General features: G+C 36.0%; 1 protein-coding gene across 3 annotated transcripts in view; it reads left to right on the plus strand.

Annotated features, from left to right (window-relative positions):
* NRAP (nebulin related anchoring protein) overlaps window positions 1–26,480 on the plus strand; it is a 195,688-nt gene that overhangs the window by 97,972 nt on the left and 71,236 nt on the right. For all 3 annotated transcript variants that reach the window (XM_053692704.1, XM_053692702.1, XM_053692703.1), the window contains 11 exons: window positions 2,113–2,223; window positions 2,876–2,974; window positions 4,456–4,560; window positions 6,236–6,343; window positions 6,430–6,531; window positions 8,526–8,723; window positions 9,408–9,512; window positions 10,742–10,840; window positions 19,631–19,735; window positions 21,037–21,144; window positions 22,891–23,202. In XM_053692704.1, coding sequence (XP_053548679.1) covers window positions 2,113–2,223; window positions 2,876–2,974; window positions 4,456–4,560; window positions 6,236–6,343; window positions 6,430–6,531; window positions 8,526–8,723; window positions 9,408–9,512; window positions 10,742–10,840; window positions 19,631–19,735; window positions 21,037–21,144; window positions 22,891–23,202 — 1,452 coding nt within the window. The remainder of the gene's footprint in view (window positions 1–2,112; window positions 2,224–2,875; window positions 2,975–4,455; window positions 4,561–6,235; window positions 6,344–6,429; window positions 6,532–8,525; window positions 8,724–9,407; window positions 9,513–10,741; window positions 10,841–19,630; window positions 19,736–21,036; window positions 21,145–22,890; window positions 23,203–26,480) is intronic.

A 26,480-nucleotide genomic window follows, 5' to 3' on the forward strand; every position in this document is an offset into this window, starting at 1 on the left:
CCTAAACAAATATGTATGGGGCTCGGTTAGACCAAGAGTTAGCAAAACAACATTGTACAGGCAGCAGGGAGAGGTTGGATTGGGACTCCCCTGTCTAGACGTCTACTATAAGGCGATTAGTCTCCAGAGAATACTCGACTGGCACAGGAACTCTATGACCAAAGCCTGGGTGTCTATAGATTCACATATTCTACAAATCCCGAACGCTGGAACCCTATGTTGGCTACCTCCATCCTATAGAAGCGACACAAAAAGCATATACCCCCTCTACAGTAGCCTTTTTGAAAACTGGAACAGAATCATTAAAACCCATCCTCACATTTCCACCTATAGATCCCCTATGTCGCCTATGTCTCCAAATGCTGAGTTTCTGGGAGGTTTAGATTTCACAAAGCCCACATCATCACACCTAGAAGTAGGATACACAATTCCTCTACATAAACTGTTGACGGGCAAAAGAGTGAAATCGCGCCAAGACCTACAACAATACCTGAACGGGGCATTTTCTAGTTGGCTTAAACACAAACAACTAACACACCTACTGGACACATCTGAACACAGTCCGGACTGGACTAGACCATTAACACCCTTTGAAACAAGCTGCATGACTCATAATACACTTAGACACCCCCTATCATTAGCCAAGTCCCTCTTACTGGCTCAGCACACAACAGACTTACCGACTTTTACAAACAAATGGCATTTAGAACTGAAAACTGAATTAGACAGGCAGACATGGAAACACATCTTCCGCTACACCAAAATTTCATCTACCTCAACAAAGATGATAGAACTGAATTATAGAGTTTTATCAAGATGGTACCTGACACCCACTAGGTTAAAAAGTATATACCCCGCCACCTCAGACAAATGCTGGAGGGGTTGTGAGCAAAAAGGAACAATGCTACACATGTGGTGGGACTGTCCCGTTATACACCCCTTCTGGCTTCACGTGGAATCCCTGATACAAATTATTCTTAACTCCCCCTTTCAACTCACTCCTACCATAGCAATACTGAATCTATTGCCTAGGAAAGTAGACTATTTACGCCAACGTCTGTTGCAATTCATCATCAATTCGGCTAAAACACTAATTGCTAGAAAGTGGAAGAGTTCAGCAGCCCCCACATGGAAGGAACTATTAGCTCACACTGATGACACATTAGTACTAGAAGAATACTGCTTCTTCAAAACCCAAAGACTTGACACTTTTTTAGACATTAAATTCCTTTGGGACTCCACCAAACCTGTGTTTATGGCTCAGACCTGAGACAAACCAAAGTGGCAGGATAGAAGGAAATGTTTTGCTTTATACTGTATTATTTTTTCCTCTTAGCTTAATTTTAATTTCCTGGATGGCAATGGGAGGACCTCAACTCCAAAAGGACTAAAAACAAACTTATGACAATTTCGTTTACTGAAACAAAAATGCTGTAACAGACACGTTATTGTAGTGTTTTCTGTATTGTTTGGTTCGATTGTTTAAAACACCAATAAAAATGATTTACCAAAAAAAAAAAAAATATTGAAAACATAAGGGAATTATTTTAATGCCCATAAACCAATAGGCGCAGCCATATTGTAACTTAGGTTACTTTTTCTGCTGAGGCCAATTAGGAATGTTTATAAATGGCTTACTAGAGTGTGCCCACAATATTCAGAATCAAATTACTGGAAAGGAGAACAAAATAAATTATACAAGTATATTGCAAAGTTGTTTTACTACATGTAATTAAACAATTTATATTAATATATTAAGGTGTTTAATGTCTCTTTAAGAACCAAGTAGTGTAATTATTGTATGACTGCTTTCTATGCTTCATATGTGATTATACCCTGCCAGTACCCGTTCATTTTACTTGCTGCTAATACAATCTCTTTTGCCTACATTTTAATTCATATTACAAAATTACAAAAAAAAAACACAAACTACTTTCAATGGGTATTGGTTTGGGTAGTGATGATACATTAAAGTAGACCAGATAAGTGTAACAAAAAATGAAGATTTAATAAATTATCATTTCAGTTACTATGTCTTATTGTTTTAGTTCACAGTTTCAGCAATTTCTGAGGTATGAAAACATAACACAATTCTTTTTAAATTTATTGCAGATAGCGTACAAATCGGATTACAAACATGATGATGTAAACGCAGATTATTACTACCCTGCTACGCTGGCTCCATCATACCAGACCACCAAGAAACTGGTTCCACTAAAAGATGTAAGGCATTATTAATGTTCATATGTTTTATTCCATCCTGGCTGCAATATTGTGGTTTATGGGAACCTGCATTAATAAATCTGTAGAAGCCCACACTTGTGGAAAAAACATTATTTATATGATATAATTATACTACATTACTGTGACACATTAGGATACAAATATTATTGTTATAATTATTATGTATGAATAATTATTATTATTATTAATCAGAATAATAATTATTATTATTATAATCATTGGAATTATTATTAATAATAATTAATTATTTTTTGTTAACAAATCAGTAGATCAAATGTTGATGCAGAATTAAAATATAGTCTTATTATTTATATATACATTTAAATTTAAACTATCTTAATAAATTATATAAAAAATAAAAATAAAATCATGAAAAAAACATAATTATTATAATAAGATAATTATTTGATTCTCAATAAAATAAACGGCAGTATGTGTAAATTTATCAAATGTTTAAGAAAATGATTTCTTTTTGTGAATTTGCAAATTAAATTTGACCTGATAAGTATATTCTGAGTGTGGGGAAAAGTTACTTTAATTACATTTCGCAGTATATTTCTGATACTTATACAGTCCAATTTAATTTCTTCTTGGCTATAATATGGTGTTTGATTAATAACTACCCCTGCAGGTAAACTACAGACAAAGTATTGACAAGCTGAAGTTCAGTTCTGTAACCAATACTCCTGAAATTCTACAAGCCAAAGTGAATGCCCGGCAGCTGAGTAACGTAAGTCCCCTTGTGTTTTATCACAAGCTACCTGTGTTCTCTGCTGATAACACATTTCTTATCTCCCCAAGTCCACAGTGTGCTTCTGTCTGATAACCCAGGACTTCTGGGAACCACAAACCTTAAACAATTTATTGTGGTACAATTAATAGAAACATATATTATAACATTATAAAACATTCCTTGGTATGTTTTTTAATAAATACAATTAGGTGCTAGCTGTCTGACGCTGTTACATTTTATTTTGCCAAATCCCGCTCAGCTAAAAAATGAAGGTTTTTTTTAGGGAATAGTTTTCAAGACATTATAACTTCTTTGCATCTGCAAATGGATGAATCTTTAAAATCATTTTCATAAATCTGATACTTATTTTCTCTGCTGTAGCCACTATAGCTATAAAGCTTTTGTACTGATCAACCAATAGCTGTGTAGAATGTTGCAGAGTCAGGAATTTGGGTCCTGTAGAATTCACTCTAGAACCTCTGGGAGCAGTGGCAAAATAAGTAATTTACAGAGTTAAAAAGAGAAAACTTAAATAATACAATTAAATTATAAAAATGTATTTATACTATACATAATTAAACATTTTTTTGGAATTAAATATTGATTTTAATGTCCCTTTTAAATACATTTTTATTTTGAGCCATTTTAAGAAAAAGAAAAAAATTTGGAGATACAAGACACACATTTTCTTCTGCAGGACACTTTTGTCTTTTAAAATATTTAATTTGATTTCAGATTTTTCAGAGAGCGACTTTGTTTCTCCAAAAACACTATTAGTAACGTACTTAGTCTGTTGTACAGGTCTTGAGCCTAAGTTGCACTGTTTAAAATGTTCTCAGACATTTTGTGACATTGTTTGTTATATACACCTTAGTAGGAGTGTATTGAAGGAACAGTCTAGTCAGAATTAAACTTTCATGATTCAGATAGAACACACATTTTTAAACAGCTTTTAAATTTACTGTTATCATCAAATTTGCTTTGTTCTCTTGTTATTTTTAGTTGAAAGCTAACCTATGTAGGCTCATATGCTAATTTCTAAGCCCTTGAAGGCTGCCTCTTTTCTGAATGCATTTGACAGTTTTTCACTGCTAGAGGGCGTTAGTTCATGTGAGCCATATAGATAACATTGTGCTCACGCCCATAGAGTTATTTAAAAGTAAGCATATTTATTGCCTGAAATGCAAGTCTGTCAAAAGAACTGAAATAAGGGGGCAGTCTGCAGAGGCTTAGATACAAGGTAATCACAGAGGTAAAAAGTATATTTATATAACAATATTGGTTATGCAAAAATGGAGAATGGGTAATAAAGGGATGATCTACCTTTTTAAACAATAAGGATTCTGGAGTAGACTGTCCATTTAAAGTTAATGCAGAATAAAACTAAAAACTTCATAAGGGAAACTGAGACACACATAGGATTACTGTGTATATTGTCATCTGATTTACATACAGTATATATGTTTTTATTTACGCAGTTAAATTATCGAGCTGAGTATGAGAAATCTAAGACACATTATACTCTGCCACAAGATGTTCCGGAATTAATCAAAGCCAAGTCTAACGCTGAGCTCTATAGTGACGTAAGTAATATATTCTATTAATTATCTCATTATGTTCTAAACATAATGTGGTCAGTTTTCCTAATTCAAAAGGTAGCAGCTGTTTTAATATATTATACATATTAGAAGATTTTTAAAGTGCAATGTCCCTTTAATGACCGCAATTTCATGTGAGATGTCTTCAGATCTCTTAGTGAAAAGGGTAAGAAGTGTTGTCAGACAACAGACAGAGATGCTGGAGATGCTGAAGTCACACAAATTGCAACCAGCATCGGGAGATACCATAAAATTAAATGGAACTTTAAAGTACAGAAATAAATAATAGTTAAGGGTATAAGCATTAAAGTCTAAGGGGCCGATATCAATACCCGAGTGCATCCGTATGCATCTGTTTCCGCAACAGCCTTTATACTCACCAGAAACAGGAGTTAAGGAGCAGCAGTCTTAAGACTGTAACCTCTGAGGTGGCGGACAGCAATCTGCACGACCGGATTCGATCGGGTTGATTGACACCCCCTGCTAGCGGCCTTGTGCCGCCAGGGGGCGGCATTGTGCAGGGGGCGGCATTGCACAAGCATTTCAGGATAAATGCTTGTGCAATGATAAATGACGACAGTGTATGCTGTCGCCATTAATCGATATGCGGCGGACATGATCCGCTACATCGGATCATGTCTGCTCACACTTTGATAATTCAACCCCTAAGAATCCCCTTCTGTTTTTTCTTTTAATTATAGATTTATACATATAATAAAAATGTTGTGCCTTCTAGTTATGTCACTTTAAAAATACATTAAATTGTTTTTTATAGATGCACATTATCATTTTTTATAAGCATTTAAAGGGAAGTTATATATCAAAATGCTGCAAGTTACCTAAACCAGCTACTTTTTACAGCATTTGCAGGTTACAGGATTAGCTTTTTTGCATCTTTAGGGAATGTTGGACAAGTATTTTTGCACAAAAATACTTGTTTAATTTCCTTTTATGCTGTCTATTTGTTATGATTGCAAGATATTTCTATTTTAGAACAGTCCAGAGCTACATATCTTGAAACATACTTGAGTATTTTTACCTGGTCTGTAACTGTGGCCAACCAGAGGTCATATGTAAATGATGTGCTGCTCTAATCTAAGCAATAATTGTATATCAAGTCAGGCACACTGCAGTATACCTAAGTATATAGTATGTATGTACTCACTGAGGGAAGAGAAAAAAAAAGCACAATTTACAAAGGTAAATTACATGAAAAACAGGCAAAATAAATAAATAATTTTCATTTCATTTTTCAACAATACCTGTTCCAATATAACAGAATATCTATTATTATTATTATTCATATTTACTGATAATTCTATATGCCAGCAAAATATGAATGAGCTCACTTCAAGGGACAGTAAAATGTAATTCTGTATATGATAATTTGTATCTAACCTGAAGATAAAAGACTAATTCAAGGGATATGCACCTAGGCTACCCATAAAACAGTACACATTTTTTATAAATGCTTATTAAAGGTTTGTTTTTCATGCAGACTTTTTTAATGCAGTGCATATTTGATGATATATACTGTACTTACATAAAATGAGTTAATGTCTCTTTAACATTACCCAATGTAAAATATATTTAAATTAATTAACACATCAAGAATTGTATTTAAAACAAAAGGTTAACGGGGCATTTTTACTTTTTATAGATAAAATACAAAGAAGGCTGGACAAAAAGCAAAGGTCAAGGTTTTGAGATGCGTTTGGATACCTTGTCGATTCTCGCAGCCAAAGCATCCCGGGACATCGCAAGTGATGTAAGTGAATATAATAACTGGTGCCTGCTAAATAATCACTAGTCTGAAAAAGAAAACCTTACACTAATCTCTTTCTTCATCATTAGATTAAATACAAAGAGGAATATGAGAAGAGCAAAGGAAAGGCCAATGCGGCCAGTGATTCACGTCTTATACATTCACTGCAAGTAGGGAAGAGGAACAGCGAGGTAACTTGACGCTTTATTAACTTTACTATGGTTGAAACCAAAAACAATATCCCCAAACTGTTTATGTAGTTTGTGGTGATAAGAACCAAATTAAAAGTCTATATGGCAAAATTCCAAATTAGGGTTGTCACAATATGTACACACAAGCACTCCCCTCCCATCATCTCCTTACCAAATAATATACACCCCATTATCTCCTTAACTAATAATATATAAACCCCATCATCTCCTTACATAATGATATATATACACCCTATCATATCCTTACTTAAAGTGATAGAAATGCGAACATTGAAACGTGCATGGAATAATTTTAGTTTTAAATATAATCATTTTTTTCAGTGGCATACACGCATATGCTGTGAGGGCCAGTGCACCTCATCATCTCCTTACCTAATAGGGAATGGAAATTAGCACTAGTGTTCGATTTATGAAATTGCCTTAGAAATAATGTTTGGTTCATAAAATTGTGTTAAAACTAGTGTTTGGGTTATGGAATGGCGGTAAAACTAGTGTTTGGGTTATGAGATAATGTTAGAACTAGTGATTGGGTTATGGAATGGTGTTAGAACTAGTGTTTGGGTTATGGGATAATGTTAGAACTAGTGATTGGGTTATGGAATGGCGTTAGAACTAGTGTTTGGTTATGGTATAATGTTAGAACTAGTGATTGGGTTATGGAATGGTGTTAGAACTAGTGTTTGGGTTATGGGATAATGTTAGAACTAGTGATTGGGTTATGGAATGGTGTTAGAACTAGTGTTTGGGTTATGGGATAATGTTAGAACTAGTGATTGGGTTATGGAATGGCGTTAGAACTAGTGTTTGGTTATGGTATAATGTTAGAACTAGTGATTGGGTTATGGAATGGTGTTAGAACTAGTGATTGGGTTATGGAATGGTGTTAGAACTAGTGGTTGGTTCATGGAATAAAGTTAGAAATAGTGTTTAGTTTATAGATTCATTTTTAACTGAGTAAAAGAACAAAGTCAGGGAGAAAGTTAAGGAATGGGTTTAGGGTTAGGGATTGTATAAGAGCTAGGATTTCAGTAAGGGAATTGTTTTGAAGACAGGGTCAAGGTTTGGATTGGGTAATGGGTTTAGGGACAAAGTTATAGTTTAGAAAGGGAAGTGGGGTTAAGGGTTTAAGTTTAAAGTTAGAGTTAAAGGGACATGCCACCCACATTTTTTCTTTTATGATTTAGAAAGAGAATGCAATTTTAAACATCTTTCTAATTTACTTATATTATCTAATTTGTTTTATTCTCTTGATATTCTTTGATGAAAAGCATATCTAGATATGCTCACTAGCTGCTGATTGGTTGCTGCACATAGAAGCATTGTGTGATTTAGGGATAATGGCAAGGTTTGAAATAGGAAAAAGGTTTTGGCATAAGGATGGGGTTTGCATTTAAGGGGCATTAAACACTAAATAAATACTAGACAGAATGATGCATTCAAAGAAAAGATTAGTCTGAGAATAAAATGTAGATTTATTTTTTTCATTAGCTGTTTAAATATTGACAAAATAAGTGTAAAGTTTTAATGTCTTCAAAACAATAGGAGATGCCATGTTGTAACTTAGGTTACCTTCTCTGGTGTGGCCAATTAGAGACAGTTATAAATAGGTCACAAGAATGTGCAGCCAGTGGCTGTGTAGAATATAACAGTGTTCAGCACTTACATTTCTAACAGGAACTGAGAAGCTTACAATTTCAGAATGGAATTACAAGAAAAGGAGACAAAATAAACAATGAAATCATATAGCAGGCTTTTTTTTATATACAGCTTATCATTTTATATTACCATCTTAAAGTGTTTACTCTCCCTTTAAGGAATGGGAATACGGCTAGGTTAGGGGGTTGAGCTTAGGCTTAGTGTTTGAGTTAGGGCATCTTGTACATTTTAACTATATCCACATTCATTTATAGATCTAATTTCACTAGGAACAAATTAAATGATTTAATCAGACTACAACTATAATTTTTTTTTAGATTGCTTACAAAAAAGGATTTGAAGAGAGTAAGACACAGTTTCATTTGTCTATGGATATGGTCAATCTTACTCATGCCAAGAAGGCTCAGGCTTTGGCCAGTGATCTGGACTATAGAAAGAAGCTGCATAAATACACAATCATTCCTGAAGATATGAAGGTCACATGGGCCAAGAAAGCATATGACCTTCAGAGCGAGGTAGGTAATTAATAGTACTCAGTATTGTGAGCCATTTTTATTCTGGGTATCTCTCTTACTCTCTGTGTACCAAGATCTCTGACTGCGCTGTTTGTATCAGTTTGCAAATATGGGGAAACAATAAGAAATGGTTGCAAAGAGATACATCACACTGTGACTTTAAAAGGACTGAAAATCAGAATAAAACTTTTTAAATATACCTTTTATTTCTTTGTTGGAATTCATTCCTTTTCATGATAGCATACTGAGGTAGGCGGCTCATAATTTTGCATGTGTTTTGTGCGCTATATGTGCATATAACAATATTACAAACACAGTTGCAAACACTCCTGCCATATAGGGCTCAAGACACGTGCACAATCCTGAGCCTACCTCAATATGCTTTTATGCTAAGGAAATTAGGGGACAATTCTCTAAAGCTCTCCAGATCAGACTTGGTTTTTCACGCTGTTGTCCCATAACTATAATAGCACTTGTTAGCCACTGTTTGCCAAAGCCCTCATACATATATCTGTGACTCACCCTTCACATCTAATGGATATATCTATATATGCCATGTTTTGTGCCTTAGCTCTTTAAATCTCCAAGGAGAGGGAGTTATTTTATGTTGACCGTCCATGTTCATGAACAGAGAAATAAAAGTTATGAGTATTATACTACTTCTGAATTTCCTCTCGCCCATAGCTCCAGTACAAATCAGACCTAAACTGGATGAAAGGTGTTGGATGGCTTACCGAGGGGAGTCTCAATGTGGAACAGGCCAAGAGAGCCGGTGATCTATTTAGTGAGGTAAATAAAGGGAGATATAATCATTTTTGTGTTTTTATAAAGGATTTGTGAGCAAAAGTAAATAAATATCACAGTCTCAGATTCAGTGATGTAACATTTAGGCGTGAATGAATGCTTTGCACATTTGTTAAATAAAAAAATATTGGCTTCATTTGTTTGTCATTTATGAATGTTTATTGTTTCCAAAAAATCAGCATTTGTTTCTTGTAAAGAAATATTAACTTTCTCTATATAAAATGTAACATGTGAGTGCTGATTCTCTTAAACTTTAATAATCAACATCACATTGTAAAATTTATATGTTACATTCTATATTCCAATGTTACAATTGATATTCAAATTATAATATTTGTTCTATAGAAGAAATTAAAATGGAAGAAAGTATGTCAAGGGGAACATTTGTTCTACAATTCGAATGTAAAAAAAATGACTTTTTCCCACTCCCATATATATGCTTACATCACATTAAATACTAGACTTGTGCAGCAGCAAATGCTTTTCAATTGATGCCCTATTCTGTATTTATTTAAGTTTAAAACTAAACAAATATTTAGTATTCGTAATATTTACATTCATTTTTGATAAAACTATGGATCCCAGATCCAGATCCTGTGCTAAAGGACCTTATTCTATAGCGCAGGCTCTCAGATCCTCCCCGCAAAGCCTCCTATTACCGCATGGCCCTATATGTAATTATATATATATATATATATATATATATATATTGGTATATATATATTTTTTACAAAAAAAACATCATATACAGTAGATATAGAAATATGTATTTATGAATAAACAGAACATATACTGTTATGTGAAAAACATTGGAATGTGAAATTTTAATATTTCATGTCGGGTTAGCGTATTTGGTTAAACCCAATCAGGTTTACGCCATTGAAGTCTATGGGGGAATACGGTAACGTGATTGCAATATTGTAAGTTTGGCTTTTTGTGTTTGTCGGAATAATGCAAAACTTCTCCACTTGTAATCTGGCCCATAGTTAAGTAGGTTCAGTAATGCAAATGTTTTTTTTTGCTTCAAAAGGTCGCTTTTAATTCAGAGCGTAATATTTATCAGACTTTTAATGTTAAACTGATCCCCGCAAATAAATATACATATTTCCATTGACATTTTTTTCTATTAGTATAGTATATATGAAGATGCTTTTTAACTCAAACCATGATAATAATTTACTTAAAATTTGTATATCATACTTTTGTTTTTTCAGAAAAAGTATCGCCAGAAAGCGGACGCTCTGAAGTTCACCAGTATAGCTGACAGCCCGCAGATCAAACATGCCAAGAAAAGTCAGGAGCTACAGAGTGATGTGAGTCTAATACCATTTCATAATTATCTTGGCAACACACTGAAACAGGTGCAAGGGAAGTAAATGTAACCTGAGCACTACAGAATATATGCACTGCTTTAAATAGACTCGAGGTTCCATTTTCATGGTATAACCAGCTTTTAACTAGGAATCATTAAACTAAACTTGTGGCCTTACAGTCTGCTAATAGGGACACATGTATAAAGCAGGTCTATTTAAAGCCCAGAAAGGGCTGTTGGATTCATTTGAATTATGCATAATACACTCATTTTTCTTTTTAGCTTTTGTATGTCAGCGAACAATGTATCTGATCTTTAGCTTTTGCATTGGCTAATAGTGCACCTCAAATTATCGTGGCTACATCTATTATGTATTGTAGGGTAAAACCTTCAAGCAGATCTAGGAAAGACTCTTTTACCTTGTACAAATTATAGTTATAGCATATGATTATATTGTTATCTAAGTTATATTTTAACTGACAAGGAATTTAAAGTTAAGATATTATTTACTAGGTTACCAAGGTTGAAACATTATATATTATTTCTACATTTGGGGCTTTATTCATGTTTTCAAGTGTGTTTGCTTTAATCCATGTCAAATTTTCACACATATTCGAAAAGAAATACAGGGAAAATTCACGGCAGGATAGTCGCATGAACAGCAGCAAGTTTTTCAACTAGTGCTTGAAAAAAATAAGCGCAGCATTTGACACCACCCATCAAGTCGTGTTATATCAGCTTAGACTGCTTGATTTTAAATAAGGGCTTACATTTTTCTAGTGGATTTTTCGCAAGTTTTGCTTACTTTTGAATAAGTGCTTTAAAGGGACATTTATGTGCAACAATAACTCTCATTTGTTAGAGTATATTATTATTATTATAATAATATTCCTTGGGAACTATGTGCAAAGTTACTATAGGGAACTGAATCATACTTCCGATCTCAATCAGAAAACAGCCAATGAGCCAGTTACAAGCAGTATATGCATGTAGCTGATTCTGCTACTTGTGAAAACACTATTTATATCCAACTGCAGCCCATTTTGGAATCTATATTTGCCTTTGCTATTAGTCAATTTCTTGAAACATCTGCATTTCCTGTATCTGAGGTCAGGTAAAAAAAGATAAATCAGTGTTTCTCTAATATAGCATAACCCCATAATTCTAGGAATAAGCTTTGGCTTGTATTTAGCAATGGCATGATCTGCACTTACTGGTACTTAAACACATTTGCTTGGCATTTCCTTAGAGGAAGGCATATTTATTTCAAACAAATTGCTGTGAGTGTAGATTATGTTGCTTGCTTTATGATAAGTGACAATTTTCATGTTTCTAGCACACAGTCACTTCTTGTTATTTCACTTTGGTGCATATACAGGGAGTGCAGAATTATTAGACAAATGAGTATTTTGACCACATCATCCTCTTTATGCATGTTGTCTTACTCCAAGCTGTATAGGCTCGAAAGCCTACTACCAATTAAGCATATTAGGTGATGTGCATCTCTGTAATGAGAAGGGGTGTGGTCTAATTACATCAACACCCTATATCAGCTGTGCATAATTATTAGGCAACTTCCTTTCCTTTGGCAAAATGGGTCAAAAGAAGGACTTGACAGGCTCAGAAAAGTAAAAAATAGTGAGATATCTTGCAGAGGGATGCAGCACTCTTAAAATTGCAAAGCTTCTGAAGCGGGATCATCGAACAATCAAGCGTTTCATTCAAAATAGTCAACAGGGTCGCAAGAAGCGTGTGGAAAAACCAAGGCGCAAAATAACTGCCCATGAACTGAGAAAAGTCAAGCGTGCAGCTGCCAAGATGCCACTTGCCACCAGTTTGGCCATATTTCAGAGCTGCAACATCACTGGAGTGCCCAAAAGCACAAGGTGTGCAATACTCAGAGACATGGCCAAGGTAAGAAAGGCTGAAAGACGACCACCACTGAACAAGACACACAAGCTGAAACGTCAAGACTGGGCCAAGAAATATCTCAAGACTGATTTTTCTAAGGTTTTATGGACTGATGAAATGAGAGTGAGTCTTGATGGGTCAGATGGATGGGCCCGTGGCTGGATTGGTAAAGGGCAGAGAGCTCCAGTCCGACTCAGACGCCAGCAAGGTGGAGGTGGAGTACTGGTTTGGGCTGGTATCATCAAAGATGAGCTTGTGGGGCCTTTTCGGGTTGAGGATGGAGTCAAGCTCAACTCCCAGTCCTACTGCCAGTTTCTGGAAGACACCTTCTTCAAGCAGTGGTACAGGAAGAAGTCTGCATCCTTCAAGAAAAACATGATTTTCATGCAGGACAATGCTCCATCACACGCGTCCAAGTACTCCACAGCGTGGCTGGCAAGAAAGGGTATAAAAGAAGAAAATCTAATGACATGGCCTCCTTGTTCACCTGATCTGAACCCCATTGAGAACCTGTGGTCCATCATCAAATGTGAGATTTACAAGGAGGGAAAACAGTACACCTCTCTGAAAGGTGTCTGGGAGGCTGTGGTTGCTGCTGCACGGAATGTTGATGGTGAACAGATCAAAACACTGACAGAATCCATGGATGGCAGGCTTTTGAGTGTCCTTGCAAAGAAAGGTGGCTATATTGGTCACTGATTTGTTTTTGTTTTGTTTTTGAATGTCAGAAATGTATATTTGTGAATGTTGAGATGTTATATTGGTTTCACTGGTAAAAATAAATAATTGAAATGGGTATATATTTGGTTTTTGTTAAGTTGCCTAATAATTATGCACAGTAATAGTCACCTGCACACACAGATATCCCCCTAAAATAGCTATAACTAAAAACAAACTAAAAACTACTCCCAAAACTATTCAGCTTTGATATTAATGAGTTTTTTGGGTTCATTGAGAACATGGTTGTTGTTCAATAATAAAATTAATCCTCAAAAATACAACTTGCCTAATAATTCTGCACTCCCTGTATATACAGTATATAAATATATTATATATATCTATCTGTGTGTATTTGTCTGTATATATATATATATATATATATATTATTTTATTTCTATCTGTGTGTATGTGTGTATATATATATATATATATATATATACAGCGGGTTAGGGACCGGAGCCCCGTTGTAAAGTGAAAACCGCCTTAAAGTGAAACCAGGCAGTTTTAGCTTCCTTTTCACTTGCCAGTGTGTTTAAAAACTTGAAGAGATGTTTGAACTAACATATATTAGGTGTACAATAATGCTATGTTTAGTTTAACACTAACACAGCAAGTATTCAATTAGTAATCAATAAATACTGTACCTGTAAAATAGTGACAATTACTGTACTAAAATTTGCCAGACTATAGCACTGAGACACAGATTGCACTGTAATGCTGTAAACAAAATGGTGCCAGTCACTTTTCTCACAATCTCACAATGATTACAGCACTATTTCAAAATCGAAGAAGAAAAGGAAGGCAGGCACTCACTCCAAAACTTGTAGTAAAAACTTCAACATTTATTCATAAACGTTAAAAAGACAATTCAGACATGGCAGGTAAAAACAAGCAGGGCAATCTTACGTGTTTTGCGCCCCCTACAGGCGCTTACTCATAGACAAGGAGCTCTGTGAGAAACCCCGTCTATTTATGCAGTGTGAGCCATAGATTTAACTATTTCATTGCCACACCTGCATAAATAAGGGAAGTTAAAAAACAGACTGCTTGTTGGTAGATACTGGATATAACAATTGAAATGGCTTACAAATAATATATTTGGTGAGACTATAAGATGACCATTAATGATTTACAGGCTATTAATTCATTAGGTACAAAGATAAAAATTAAAAGCATTGGTATGCATAATAATAGGCAATTACAAATGAATTAAGTATACACTAAAGTGAACATCCACAGATATGCCTAAATTTTTTGTAAAGTAAGCTTAAACACTAACGGCTAGATTTAGAGTTTTGTCGGTAACGACCCGTGTAGCTAACGCTGGCTTTTTTTTGGCCGCACCTTTTAAATACCGCTGGTATTTAGAGTTCACAGAATGGCTGGGTTTTCAGTGCGTTAGGCTCCAAAAAAGGAGCGTAGAGCATAATTTACCGCCACTGCAACTCTAAATACCAGCGTTGCTTACGAACGCGGCCAGCTTCAAAAACGCGCTTGTGCACGATATCCCCATAGGAAACAATGGGGCAGTTTGAGCTGAAAAAAACCTAACACCTGCAAAAAAGCAGCGTTCAGCTCCTAACGCAGCCCCATTGTTTCCTATGGGGAAACACTTCCTAAGTCTGCACCTAACACCCTAACATGTACCCCGAGTCTAAACACCCCTAACCTTACACTTATTAACCCTTAATCTGCCGTCCCCGCTATCACTGACCCCTGCATATTTTTTTTAACCCCTAATCTGCCGCTCCGTACACCGCCCCAACCTACATTATACCTATGTACCCCTAATCTGCTGCCCCTAACACCGCCGACCCCTATATTATATTTATTAACCCCTAATCTGCCGCCCCCAACGTCGCCTCCACCTACCTACAATTATTAACCCCTAATCTGCCGACCGGACCACACCGCTACTATAATAAATGTATTAACCACTAAAGCTAAGTCTAACCCTAACACCCACCTAACTTAAATATAATTTAAATCTAACGAAATAAAATAAATCTTATTAAATAAATTATTCCTATTTAAATCTAAATACTTACCTGTAAAATAAACCCTAATATAGCTACAATATAAATTATAATTATATTGCAGCTATATTAGGATTAATATTTATTTTACAGGCAACTTTGTATTTATTTTAACCAGGTACAATAGCTATTAAATAGTTAATAACTATTTAATAGTTACCTAGTTAAAATAATTACAAAATTACCTGTAAAATAAATCCTAACCTAAGTTACAATTAAACCTTACACTACACTATCAATAAATTAATGAAATACAATACCTACAAATAAATACAATGAAATAAACTAACTAAAGTACAAAAAATAAAAAAGAACTAAGTTACAAAAAATAAAAAAATATTTACAAACATTAGAAAAATATTACAACAATTTTAAACTAATTTCACCTACTCTAAGCCCCCTAATAAAATAACAAAGACCCCCAAAATAAAAAAAATGCCCTACCCTATTCTAAAATTAAAATAGAGAAGCTCTTTTACCTTACCAGCCCTGAAAAGGGCCCTTTGCGGGGCATGCCCCAAAGAATTCAGCTCTTTTGCCTGTAAAAAAACCCCATACAATACCCCCCCCCCAACAGTACAACCCACCACCCACATACCCCTAATCTAACCCAAACCCCCCTTAAATAAACCTAACACTAAGCCCCTGAAGATCTCCCTACCATGTCTTCACCACACCGGGTTCACCGATCGGTCCTGAGGAGCCTCCAAAGTCTTCATCCAAGCCAAAGCGGGGGGCTGAAGATGTCCATGATCCGGCTGAAGTCTTGATCCAAGCCGGAGCTGAAGAGGTCCATGATCCGACTGAAGTCTTCATCCAAGCGGGAGCTGAAGAGGTCCATGATCGGGCTGAAGTCTTCTATCAAGCGGCATCTTCAATCTTCTTTCTTCCGGATCCATGGTCATCCCGCCGACGCGGAACATCCATCTTCACCGACGACTTCCCGACAAATGACGGTTCCTTTAAGGGACGTTATCCAAGATGGCGTCCCTCGAATTCCGATTGGCTGATAGGATTCTATCAGCCAATCGGAATTAAGGTAGGAAAATTCTGATTGGCTGATGGAATCAGCCAATCAGATTCAAGTTCAATCCGATTGGCTGTTCCGATCAGCCAATAGAATGCAAGCTCAATCTGATTGGCTGATCGGATCAGCCAATCGGATTGAACTTGAATCTGATTGGCTGATTCCATCAGCCAATCAGAATTTTCCTACCTTAAAGGAACCATCATTCGTCGGGAAGTCGTCGGTGAAGATGGATGTTCCGCGTCGGCGGGATGACCATGGATCCAGAAGAAAGAAGATTGAAGATGCCGCTTGATAGAAGACTTCAGCCCGATCATGGACCTCTTCAGCTCCTGCTTGGATGAAGACTTCAGTCGGATCATGGACGTCTTCAGCCCCCCGCTTGGGCTTGGATCAAGACATCGGAGGCTCTTCTGGATCGATCGGTGAACCCGGCGTGGTGAAGACAAGGTAGGGAGATCTTCAGGGGCTTAGTGTTAGGTTTATTTAAGGGGGGTTTGGGTTAGATTAGGGGTATGTGGGTGGTGGGTTGTAATGTTGGGGGGGTATTGTATGTTTTTTTTTTACAGGCAAAAGAGCTGAATTCTTTGGGGCATGCCCCGCAAAGGGCCCTTTTCAGGGCTGGTAAGGTAAAAGAGCTTTTCTATTTTAATTTTAGAATAGGGTAGGGCATTTTTTTTATTTTGGGGGTCTTTGTTATTTTATTAGGGGGCTTAGAGTAGGTGTAATTAGTTTAAAATTGTTGTTATATTTTTCTAATGTTTGTAAATATTTTTTTATTTTTTGTAACTTAGTTCTTTTTTATTTTTTGTACTTTAGTTAGTTTATTTCATTGTATTTATTTGTAGGTATTTAATTAATTTATTGATAGTGTAGTGTTAGGTTTAATTGTAGATAATTGTAGATAGTTTATTTAATGTATTTATTGATAGTGTAGTGTTAGGTTTAATTGTAACTTAGGTTAGGATTTATTTTACAGGTAATTTTGTAATTATTTTAACTAGGTAACTATTAAATAGTTATTAACTATTTAATAGCTATTGTACCTGGTTAAAATAATTACAAAGTTGCCTGTAAAATAAATATTAATCCTAAAATAGCTACAATATAATTATAATTCATATTGTAGCTATATTAGGGTTTATTTTACAGGTAAGTATTTAGCTTTAAATAGGAATAATTTATTTAATAAGAGTTAATTTATTTAGTTAGATTTAAATTATATTTAAGTTAGGGGGGTGTTAGTGTTAGGGTTAGACTTAGCTTTAGGGGTTAATACATTTATTATAGTAGCGGTGTGGTCCGGTCGGCAGATTAGGGGTTAATAATTGTAGGTAGGTGGAGGCGACGTTGGGGGCGGCAGATTAGGGGTTAATAAATATAATATAGGGGTCGGCTGTGTTAGGGGCACATAGGTATAATGTAGGTTGCGGCGGTGTACGGAGCGGCAGATTAGGGGTTAAAAAAAATATGCAGGTGTCAGCAATTGCGGGGGCAGCAGATTAGGGGTTAATAAATATTATGTAGGTGTCGGCGGTATTAGAGGCAGCAGATTAGGGGTACATAGGGATAATATAGGTGGCGGCGGTGTGCGGTCGGCAGATTAGGGGTTAAAAAATTTTAATAGAGTGGCGGCGATGTGGGGGGGGGCCTCGGTTTAGGGATACATAGGTAGTTTATGGGTGTTAGTGTACTTTAGAGCACAGTAGTTAAGAGCTTTATGAACCGGCGTTAGCCCAGAAAGCTCTTAACTCCTGTTTTTTTTCTGCGGCTAGAGTTTTGTCGTTATTCTAACGCTCACTTCAGCCACGACTCTAAATACCGGCGTTAGAAAGATCCCATTGAAAAGATAGGATACGCAATTGATGTAAGGGGATCTGCGGTATGGAAAAGTCTCGGCTGCAAAGTGAGCGTTAGACCCTTTCCTGACTGACTCTAAATACCAGCGGTAGCCCAAAACCAGCGTTAGGAGCCTCTAACGCTGGTTTTGACAGCTAACGCCAAACTCTAAATCTAGCTGTAAATGTTATAATCCTTAATAGATAGGTACGATATTTTGTTAGAAGGTTTTTAACATAGGAAATGCGAGATGGACTATAGGGTTACAAAGTGATATAAGTATAAACAATATATACCTTAACATAGCTGATTATTAAATGAAATAATGAAGTAATGATAAAAATGAAAATAAAAAAATGTAAATATGAAAAAATGAAAATATGAAAATATGAAAAAATGAATAAATAAGAAATGAATGAAATAAGGAACACCTAAATTAGTAGATATACCCAAACTAATTGATATAATAGGACAAGGCATGAACAGTATATGTAACAACATCCGGATAACAATCTATCCGATAATTTAGTTATCAATAAAAAAAAATGAATGTCACATTCCCTGTTCATGCCTTGGGGGGCAAGGGTCTTCAATTTTAAAATCCAGTATAGCTCCTTTTTCTCCAAAACTTTAGCCCTGCTACCTCCCCTAATTGGCAATATGGCCATATCTATGACTTGCACAGATAAATTTGCAATGTGAGTGAAGTGAAAATTATTAAAATGATTCACAACAGTAGAATCTTTATTGTATTTTTTAACGTCTCTGACGTGTTCACTATACCTTGTCCTAAGCATCCTTGTCGTTTTTTCCTACATATTGACAGTGGCAAAAGTTGCATGTCAATAGGTAGACTACATATTGTGAACTACAATTGGCATAGAATTTAGTGTAAAAGATATTGCCCGTTACCTGGCTACAAAATTGATGCCCTATACAAACATTAGGACATGTATAGCAGATTTTATTTCCACATATGTAGGTACCCGTTTTTTTAAGCCATGTACTGTGTTTTTTATGAGAACTGTTCATGCCTTGTCCTATTATATCAATTAGTTTGGGTATATCTACTAATTTAGGTGTTCCTTATTTCAGGATATACTCTATTTAAGATATATGCAGCAATGTGTTAACTTTCTTCTACTGAGTTTATCATATTCAAATTGAGATCTTTAGTCAAATAGGAAAATATTGAACAATTATGAAAGTACTTTCTGAATTTGGTAATAATCCCTTTTCCTTTTTGTGCTGTTGGCAGCTTGCTTACAAGTCTGGAACAGAACATATTCTCCACCACTACACAATCAGTAAAGATGAGCCTGTATTCCTACAAGCCAGAACCAACGCTGCAAACCTGAGCCAGGTAGGGATTGTCTGTGTGGCGCCACCTTGTTTTTGTTGTGATACATTGACTGCATATAAGATGCACATATAATTTGGAACAGTTTGTTTAGTCTCCTAATCATTATTACTCTGTTAAATGTCCAATGTTTTCAGATGCTCTGTTTTTGGTTTTCACCAGAGATAATAGTGGAGATAGAGGACACCCTGTGAGTGTTTTATTATTCTTTATAGGGACAATTATAATCTTGTTCCTTTAATTCTAGCAGTTGAATGAATCAACCCAAATCCCTCAAATGCTTTTACTTTATATCCAGTTCTGTTAATTCAGGATTCATTTTTCTATACTGATTAGATATTCTGTGATGCATTCATGTTTTGTTAAATAGTAATATTTTGTGTAAACTTATCAGTAAACCTATTCAATATTGCACAGACTGTTACTATTATTTTGCTTATGGTTCTGCATCCCATTTTTGTTCTAATGTGAACATTTACCTATAGCACTGGTTCATAGTGTTGTAGAAAAGCTCTGCAGAATCGATTGGCTCTTTACAATTTTATAATTATAATGATAATTATAGTGGTAGGTGGAGGAGGAAGTGTTGGGTAATTGCCTCTGTCATATAGTGGTGTGCACTTTATCTTCTTAAACTCTTCAGATGACCCATTTCATATGTTGCCATTTTACTATATTATTATATTTCTACAAAATAAAGTTATTTTCTAAAAATACTTGGTCTGCTGAAAAAACAAGGTATAATTTGTGTGGGTACCTCACAGAAAAAAATATATGTATGTGTAAATGCCAATGAGGGCCAAATAATTAAAACAGCTCCAGCACAAGGGTGTGAAAATGACAGCAGCAGCGAAGAGGTTAATAGAGTGATATTTACTGTGTTTGTGCCCATAGGTACCATATAATAGACAGGAGGTGCTGGGTGATGTCACAACTAAGAAGTCCATCTGTTAGCGCCATTTTCAGTACTATGCACCTCAAAATGCACATGTAGCACTCTCGTTGAGCTGTGAAGGGCAGCAGTTGTTCTGCAAAGCAGCTCCATATGTTATGTGTGCTGGGTCTTGCAACCTTTTCACCACCTTAGCCCCTCCCCCTAATTTTAAGTTGTTGAATATTAACTGGCCAGACCACAAATGTATATATACTTGTAGGTTCCCCAGTACCATCCTATTAATACATTTTATTTCATGACCAGTCAGGAAGGTTCAACAATCAGTGAATGTGCTACTAGAATATGCTGAGATATCCAATAGGAAATCTGGTTCTGCTCCTTAAACATATATTCTATTAATTGTATGCAGAGGTTGTACAAGAGTAGCTGGGAGAAGCAGAAGCAAAAGGGATTTGAGCTGCGACTGGATACCTTGTCCATTCTTACAGCCAAAGCAAAGAGGGATCTTGCAAGTGATGTGAGTATGACAATAATTATTGAGTAAAATACAGTCTGGAAAATTTTGTGATAATTCATTGTTTTATTATTATTATTATTATTATTATTATTATTATTATTATGTCATAGAAGTGTCAATTTCCTCTATTTAACAAAGGTCTTGTGGACCTGATCCGACAGTTGGGATCAGGTCCGCAAGACCTCTCTGAAAGCGGAGAGTAATACGCTCTCCGTATTCAGCATTGCACCAGCAGCTCACAAGAGCTGCTGGTGCAACGCTACCCCCTGCTGACTCGCGGCCATCCGGCCACCAGCAGGGAGGTGTCAATCAACCTGATCGTACTCGATCGGGTTGAATTGCGGCGATGTCTGTCCACTTGCTCAGAGCAGACGGACAGGTTATGGAGCAGCAGTCTTTGTGACCACTGCTTCATAACTGGTGTTTCTGGCGAGCCTGCAGGCTCGCCAGAAACACGGGACATCAAGCTCCATTTGTAGCTTGATAGATAGGCCCCAATATATTTAATTTAAGGGATATTCTGGTATAAATAAAATATTCTGTCTGATTGAACACAAACTGCACCCCTGGAAAACCCCAACTCTGTTCCATGTATGCCTGCTTGCCCTTTGCTCACCAGCTGTGTCCACATCTGCAATGGCACCAGAGCACAACTGTATTTAGCTACTGCTGTAGGGGTGCAATACATAATAAAAAAGTAATTTGTTTAAACATAACAGGGCTGAAAATGTCAAATCCTAAGCTACTAGCCAGGCTAACATTTCCTTAGCCACTTGTGACCCACCCATCACTTACACACACCACACCCATTACCTCACCCCCTATTTACATGTTTATCCATTGTGAAACACATTATTGTGCAGTCATTCTTTATATTTTTATTTTGAACCACAACAAATAAAATACAATTATTACAAATATATATTTTCTGATCACTTTTGCACAGTTTCTCCCTCTCTACTCGCCTCAGTTGAATTTCTACTTGACCAGGGTGACTGTATGCGAAGTAGCGTATCATGTCCGCTGCACATCGATAAATGCCGACAGCATACTCTGTCGGCATTTATCATTGCACCAGCAGTTCTTGTGAACTGCTGGTGCAATGCCGCCCCCTGCAGATTTGCGGCCAATCAGCCGCTAGCAGGGGGTGTCAATCAACCCGATCGTATTCGATCGGGTTGATTTCTGTCTGCCACCTCAGAGCAGGCAAACAAGTTATGGAACTGCGGTCTTTAGACCACTGCTTCATAACTTCTGTTTCCTGTGAGCCTGAAGGCTTGCCGGGAACAAGGGGCATCAAGTTCCATACGGAGCTTGATAAATATGCCCAATGGAGTTTTTATTTCTGGTCTCCTTTATATATAGGGTGACCATATTGCCACTTTAAAAAAGGACACATATGAAAAATACATATGTTAGGGCTGTTTAAAGATTTTATTTGAATAATGTTCCATTATAAGATCCCTGACATATGTATTTTTCATATGTGTCCCTTTTTAAAGCGGCACCCTATTTATATACTAAATGTAAACAAATTACTTCACTGATTTAAGCAATCCCTGTGTAGCATGTACCAGTAGCAGTGTCTAGTACACTGCAACATGCATACCTCTGTATAATTAAAGGGTATATAGACATAATACATATAAATGTACCTTTCGTTGTTTCTTGTTATGTTTAATTAAACAGTTTAAGGGATTTACTTTGACATTTGTCCTTTAATAAATTTTGTTGTATCCTGTGCAGATAAAGTATAAAGAAGGCTATGAAAAAACAAAGGGTAAATTAATTGGTGTCACAGGAGTGCAGGGAGATTCTCACATGACTCATTCTCTTCAAATGACCAAAATGCAAAGTGACTTGGAGTATAAAAGAAGATCTGAGGACTCAAAAACACAGTATCATATGTCCATGGATATGCTTGACATGGCACATGCAACCATGGCCCAGGGCCTAGCAACTGACCGCGGGTACAGAACATTCCTCCATCGGTACAGTGCCCTCCCAACTGACATGAAGGTTCAGTGGGCAAAGAAGGCATATAACCTGCAAAGTGATGTAAGTTTACAAACAATAGATGTCACTGAGCGCATTGGCAGTAAAAGCAACACCAACTTGCTTAAAATACAATCCAAGAAACCGTTATAGACCTATATGTACCGTTAAGGCTGCTACAGTGACATTATTAGCCCACAGTAAGCACAATGACATCATATAATTTTGAAAAATTCTTCAGTCTAGAAAAGCAATGCCGCAGAACAGGAATTTCCCTTTTCCTAACTGCCGAACATTACCAAAGTATTTACACAGAGGTCTGTTTATATCAAGTCAATCAAAATTCAAAGGGTGATTGCAAAATCTGTCATTGGCTGCACACGTCACACTTACTGGTAATTATTTTATGTTAGAGAAAAAAAACAGAGTTGGAAAATGCTGCTTTTGCGTAACTACGTTTTCCAACTTTAGACTGCTAATTGTTCTGCAGTGAAAAGTGATATTTACAGTACACTATTTTCCATGTTACAGAGAAAACCTGAGTATAAAATGTGCTATAGTTGAGTGAATAAATTGCAGTGATTTTACATCATAATGCATCAGCTATTAACTGCTTAGAACCGTCATTAGACAAAACAGGCTGAGCCCTCAGGGGAGTGTATGGTCAGGCAAGTGATGCAATTTTGCCATCCAACCTCATTTGTTTGATATAAAAGTATAGATCCAATAAAACACATTTGTAAAACTAATAACTTTCCAGAAAAAAAAGTGCTGAAACTTTCACCCACCCTTGATGAGTTGATAAGATCGACTACATCAAAATCAACAGACATATTTATCTCACAACTGTTAGTGGAGCCGCTTTTCACGGCTTACACTGTCTAGCATACCAGCAACAGATAAATGTTTTAACAATATTACAAAACAAACTAAACCCCTTTAAAATGGTCTTAAACTAACTTATGCATAAAGCAAAACTCATAAAATAACAAATAAACACATAAACAAATAAAACCTCATGAGCTTTCTTTGTGATGAATTTAGGTGAGAACACAACCAAGTCTTAAGAATGCATTGGAACACCCTTAAACACCTACATTATGCCCCTCTTTCGTGTCTGTGAGATTGCTAAGGAAAATTATTTTTTGTCCAGCAGCGTTACTTTAACATAACAAAACAGACATAAAACACAAAACAAGAGCAGGTGCTCCACTTGTGTAGTCTTGTGGAAAAGAGTGAATATGAAGCATATAAGAAGCAATATTGTAACACGTTACGGTGCTCTAAGCACATTTTCCTCACTTATTTGTTTTTATTGCATTGTTTTAATATATCGTTTTATTTTTAAAACCTGGCATTGTTTGGCTAGGGTTAATTGCAGTTTATGGGGTCGATTTATCAAAGCGTCAACTGAAAATACGCTTGTATTCCGCGTCGTATTTGTTGCGAGATTAATCCCCTGTAGTTATCAAAGCATCAAGATCGGCAAATGTTGAAATGTGTGACGTAAAATACGATCCCACTATCTCAATCTGAAGCAGATTGATGCTTGCATCATTCGAATTCACATTCCACTCTATTTGACACTTTTCCCAATTTATCAAACATTTAACAGGAACGCTCGCATCTATTCCGATGCAGCGTACCTAGTTTTCAATCTGCCACCCTTGAGGTTGCGGATGCCATAAAACTCAATGGGAGTCTGAAAACACAAAAATCTTATGTTCGATGCTGCAAGAGAATTAAGTATATTACATAATAAAAGTAAATTAGAAACTCTATTAAAATTGTATACCCTTTCTAAATCAAACAATATTATTGCTCCACATTTGGTGCACTAGTAGATATAGGGATAAAAATTAAAAATACATTACTACTTATGGATTATGTTGCACTACTAGATATAGGGATAAAAATTAAAAATACATTACTACTTATGGATTATGTTACAGCTTTGTCTCTCATTACAAAGCAAGGGGAAAATATTATTTCTACAAATTTGTTGCAAAGGTTTGCCCCAAACTTGTTGCACTAATAGATTTAGAGATAGAAATGAAATAAATACACAACATAATGTAGCTAACTTCCTTTTTATTTTTTGTGAAAAATCTATGTGCACCATGTTTAAGCCATGTAATACAAGTCCCACTCTCCACTTCGCACCAATTTTGACTAAACACTTTTCGCACCAATTATGACGCAAACTCCTAAACAACCTACACACTAGTGAATTTTCAACCACTTTTGATTGGAATATGCATAACCACATGATTTATGACATCAGCCAATCTGATTCAAATATACATTTTAAACTATCACTAACGAATCAAAATGCTCGATACTTGTGTCATTGATCACTCATCAGAACTTGTAAATGCCATTTTTTACATTGTGTATTATACTTTGAAAGTATGTATATGTGAATTTAGAATTAAAGATAAACATTGATGCTGACATTAGGACACACTGTAATATTTTAGACAAGGATTTTAAAATTCGAATTCATGTTTGATTCAATAGAATCTCAAACTGATAGCTTAAAGGGATAGCCCACCTAACATTAAACTGTCATGATTCAGATACAGCAGAAATTAAAATAACCTTTTTACTGTCATGCTATTTTCAGTGTATTTCTTCCTTCTCTTGAATTTCTTTTTCAGTAACAAATGTCATTTTATATGCCAGCCCATTTTATAACACCTGTGAAGCAGTGGTTTTTAAAACTAGATTGCAATCAGGAGGGGTTACACAGATACAGAGAGAAAACTGGCCCAGCTCTTAAAATATAAATTGATTGCAAATAAATACATATGATACTCTGATTACATGTTATATTTGCAATTATTCCTGCTCAGAATTATAATAAATTTACATTATGGGGCCCATTTATCAAGCTCCGAATGGAGCTTAAGGGGCCGTGTTTCTGGTGAGCCTGCAGGCTCGCCAGAAACACCATTTATGAAGCAGCGGTCTAAAGACTGCTGCTCCATAACCTGTCCACCTGCTCTGATCAGGCGGACATACATCGCCGCAATTCAACCCGATCGAGTACGATCGGGTTTATTGACACCCCCTGCTGGCGGCCAATTTTCCGCAAATCTGCAGGGGGTGGCGTTGCACCAGCAGCTCACAAGAGCTTCTGGTGCAATGCTGAATACGGAGAGCATATTGCTCTCCACATTCAGCGAGGTCTTTCGGACCTGATCTGCATTGTCGGATCAGGTCCGACAGACCTTTGTTAAATAGGTCCCTATATACATATAAAAGACAGATATATGAAAGACAACATTGTTTAGAACAAAAAAAGGAATTTAGGGACATGTAAATATGTTTGCAAACGA

Source organism: Bombina bombina, chromosome 9 (genome assembly GCF_027579735.1).
Source record: "Bombina bombina isolate aBomBom1 chromosome 9, aBomBom1.pri, whole genome shotgun sequence".
NCBI classification, from domain to species: Eukaryota; Metazoa; Chordata; class Amphibia; order Anura; family Bombinatoridae; genus Bombina; species Bombina bombina.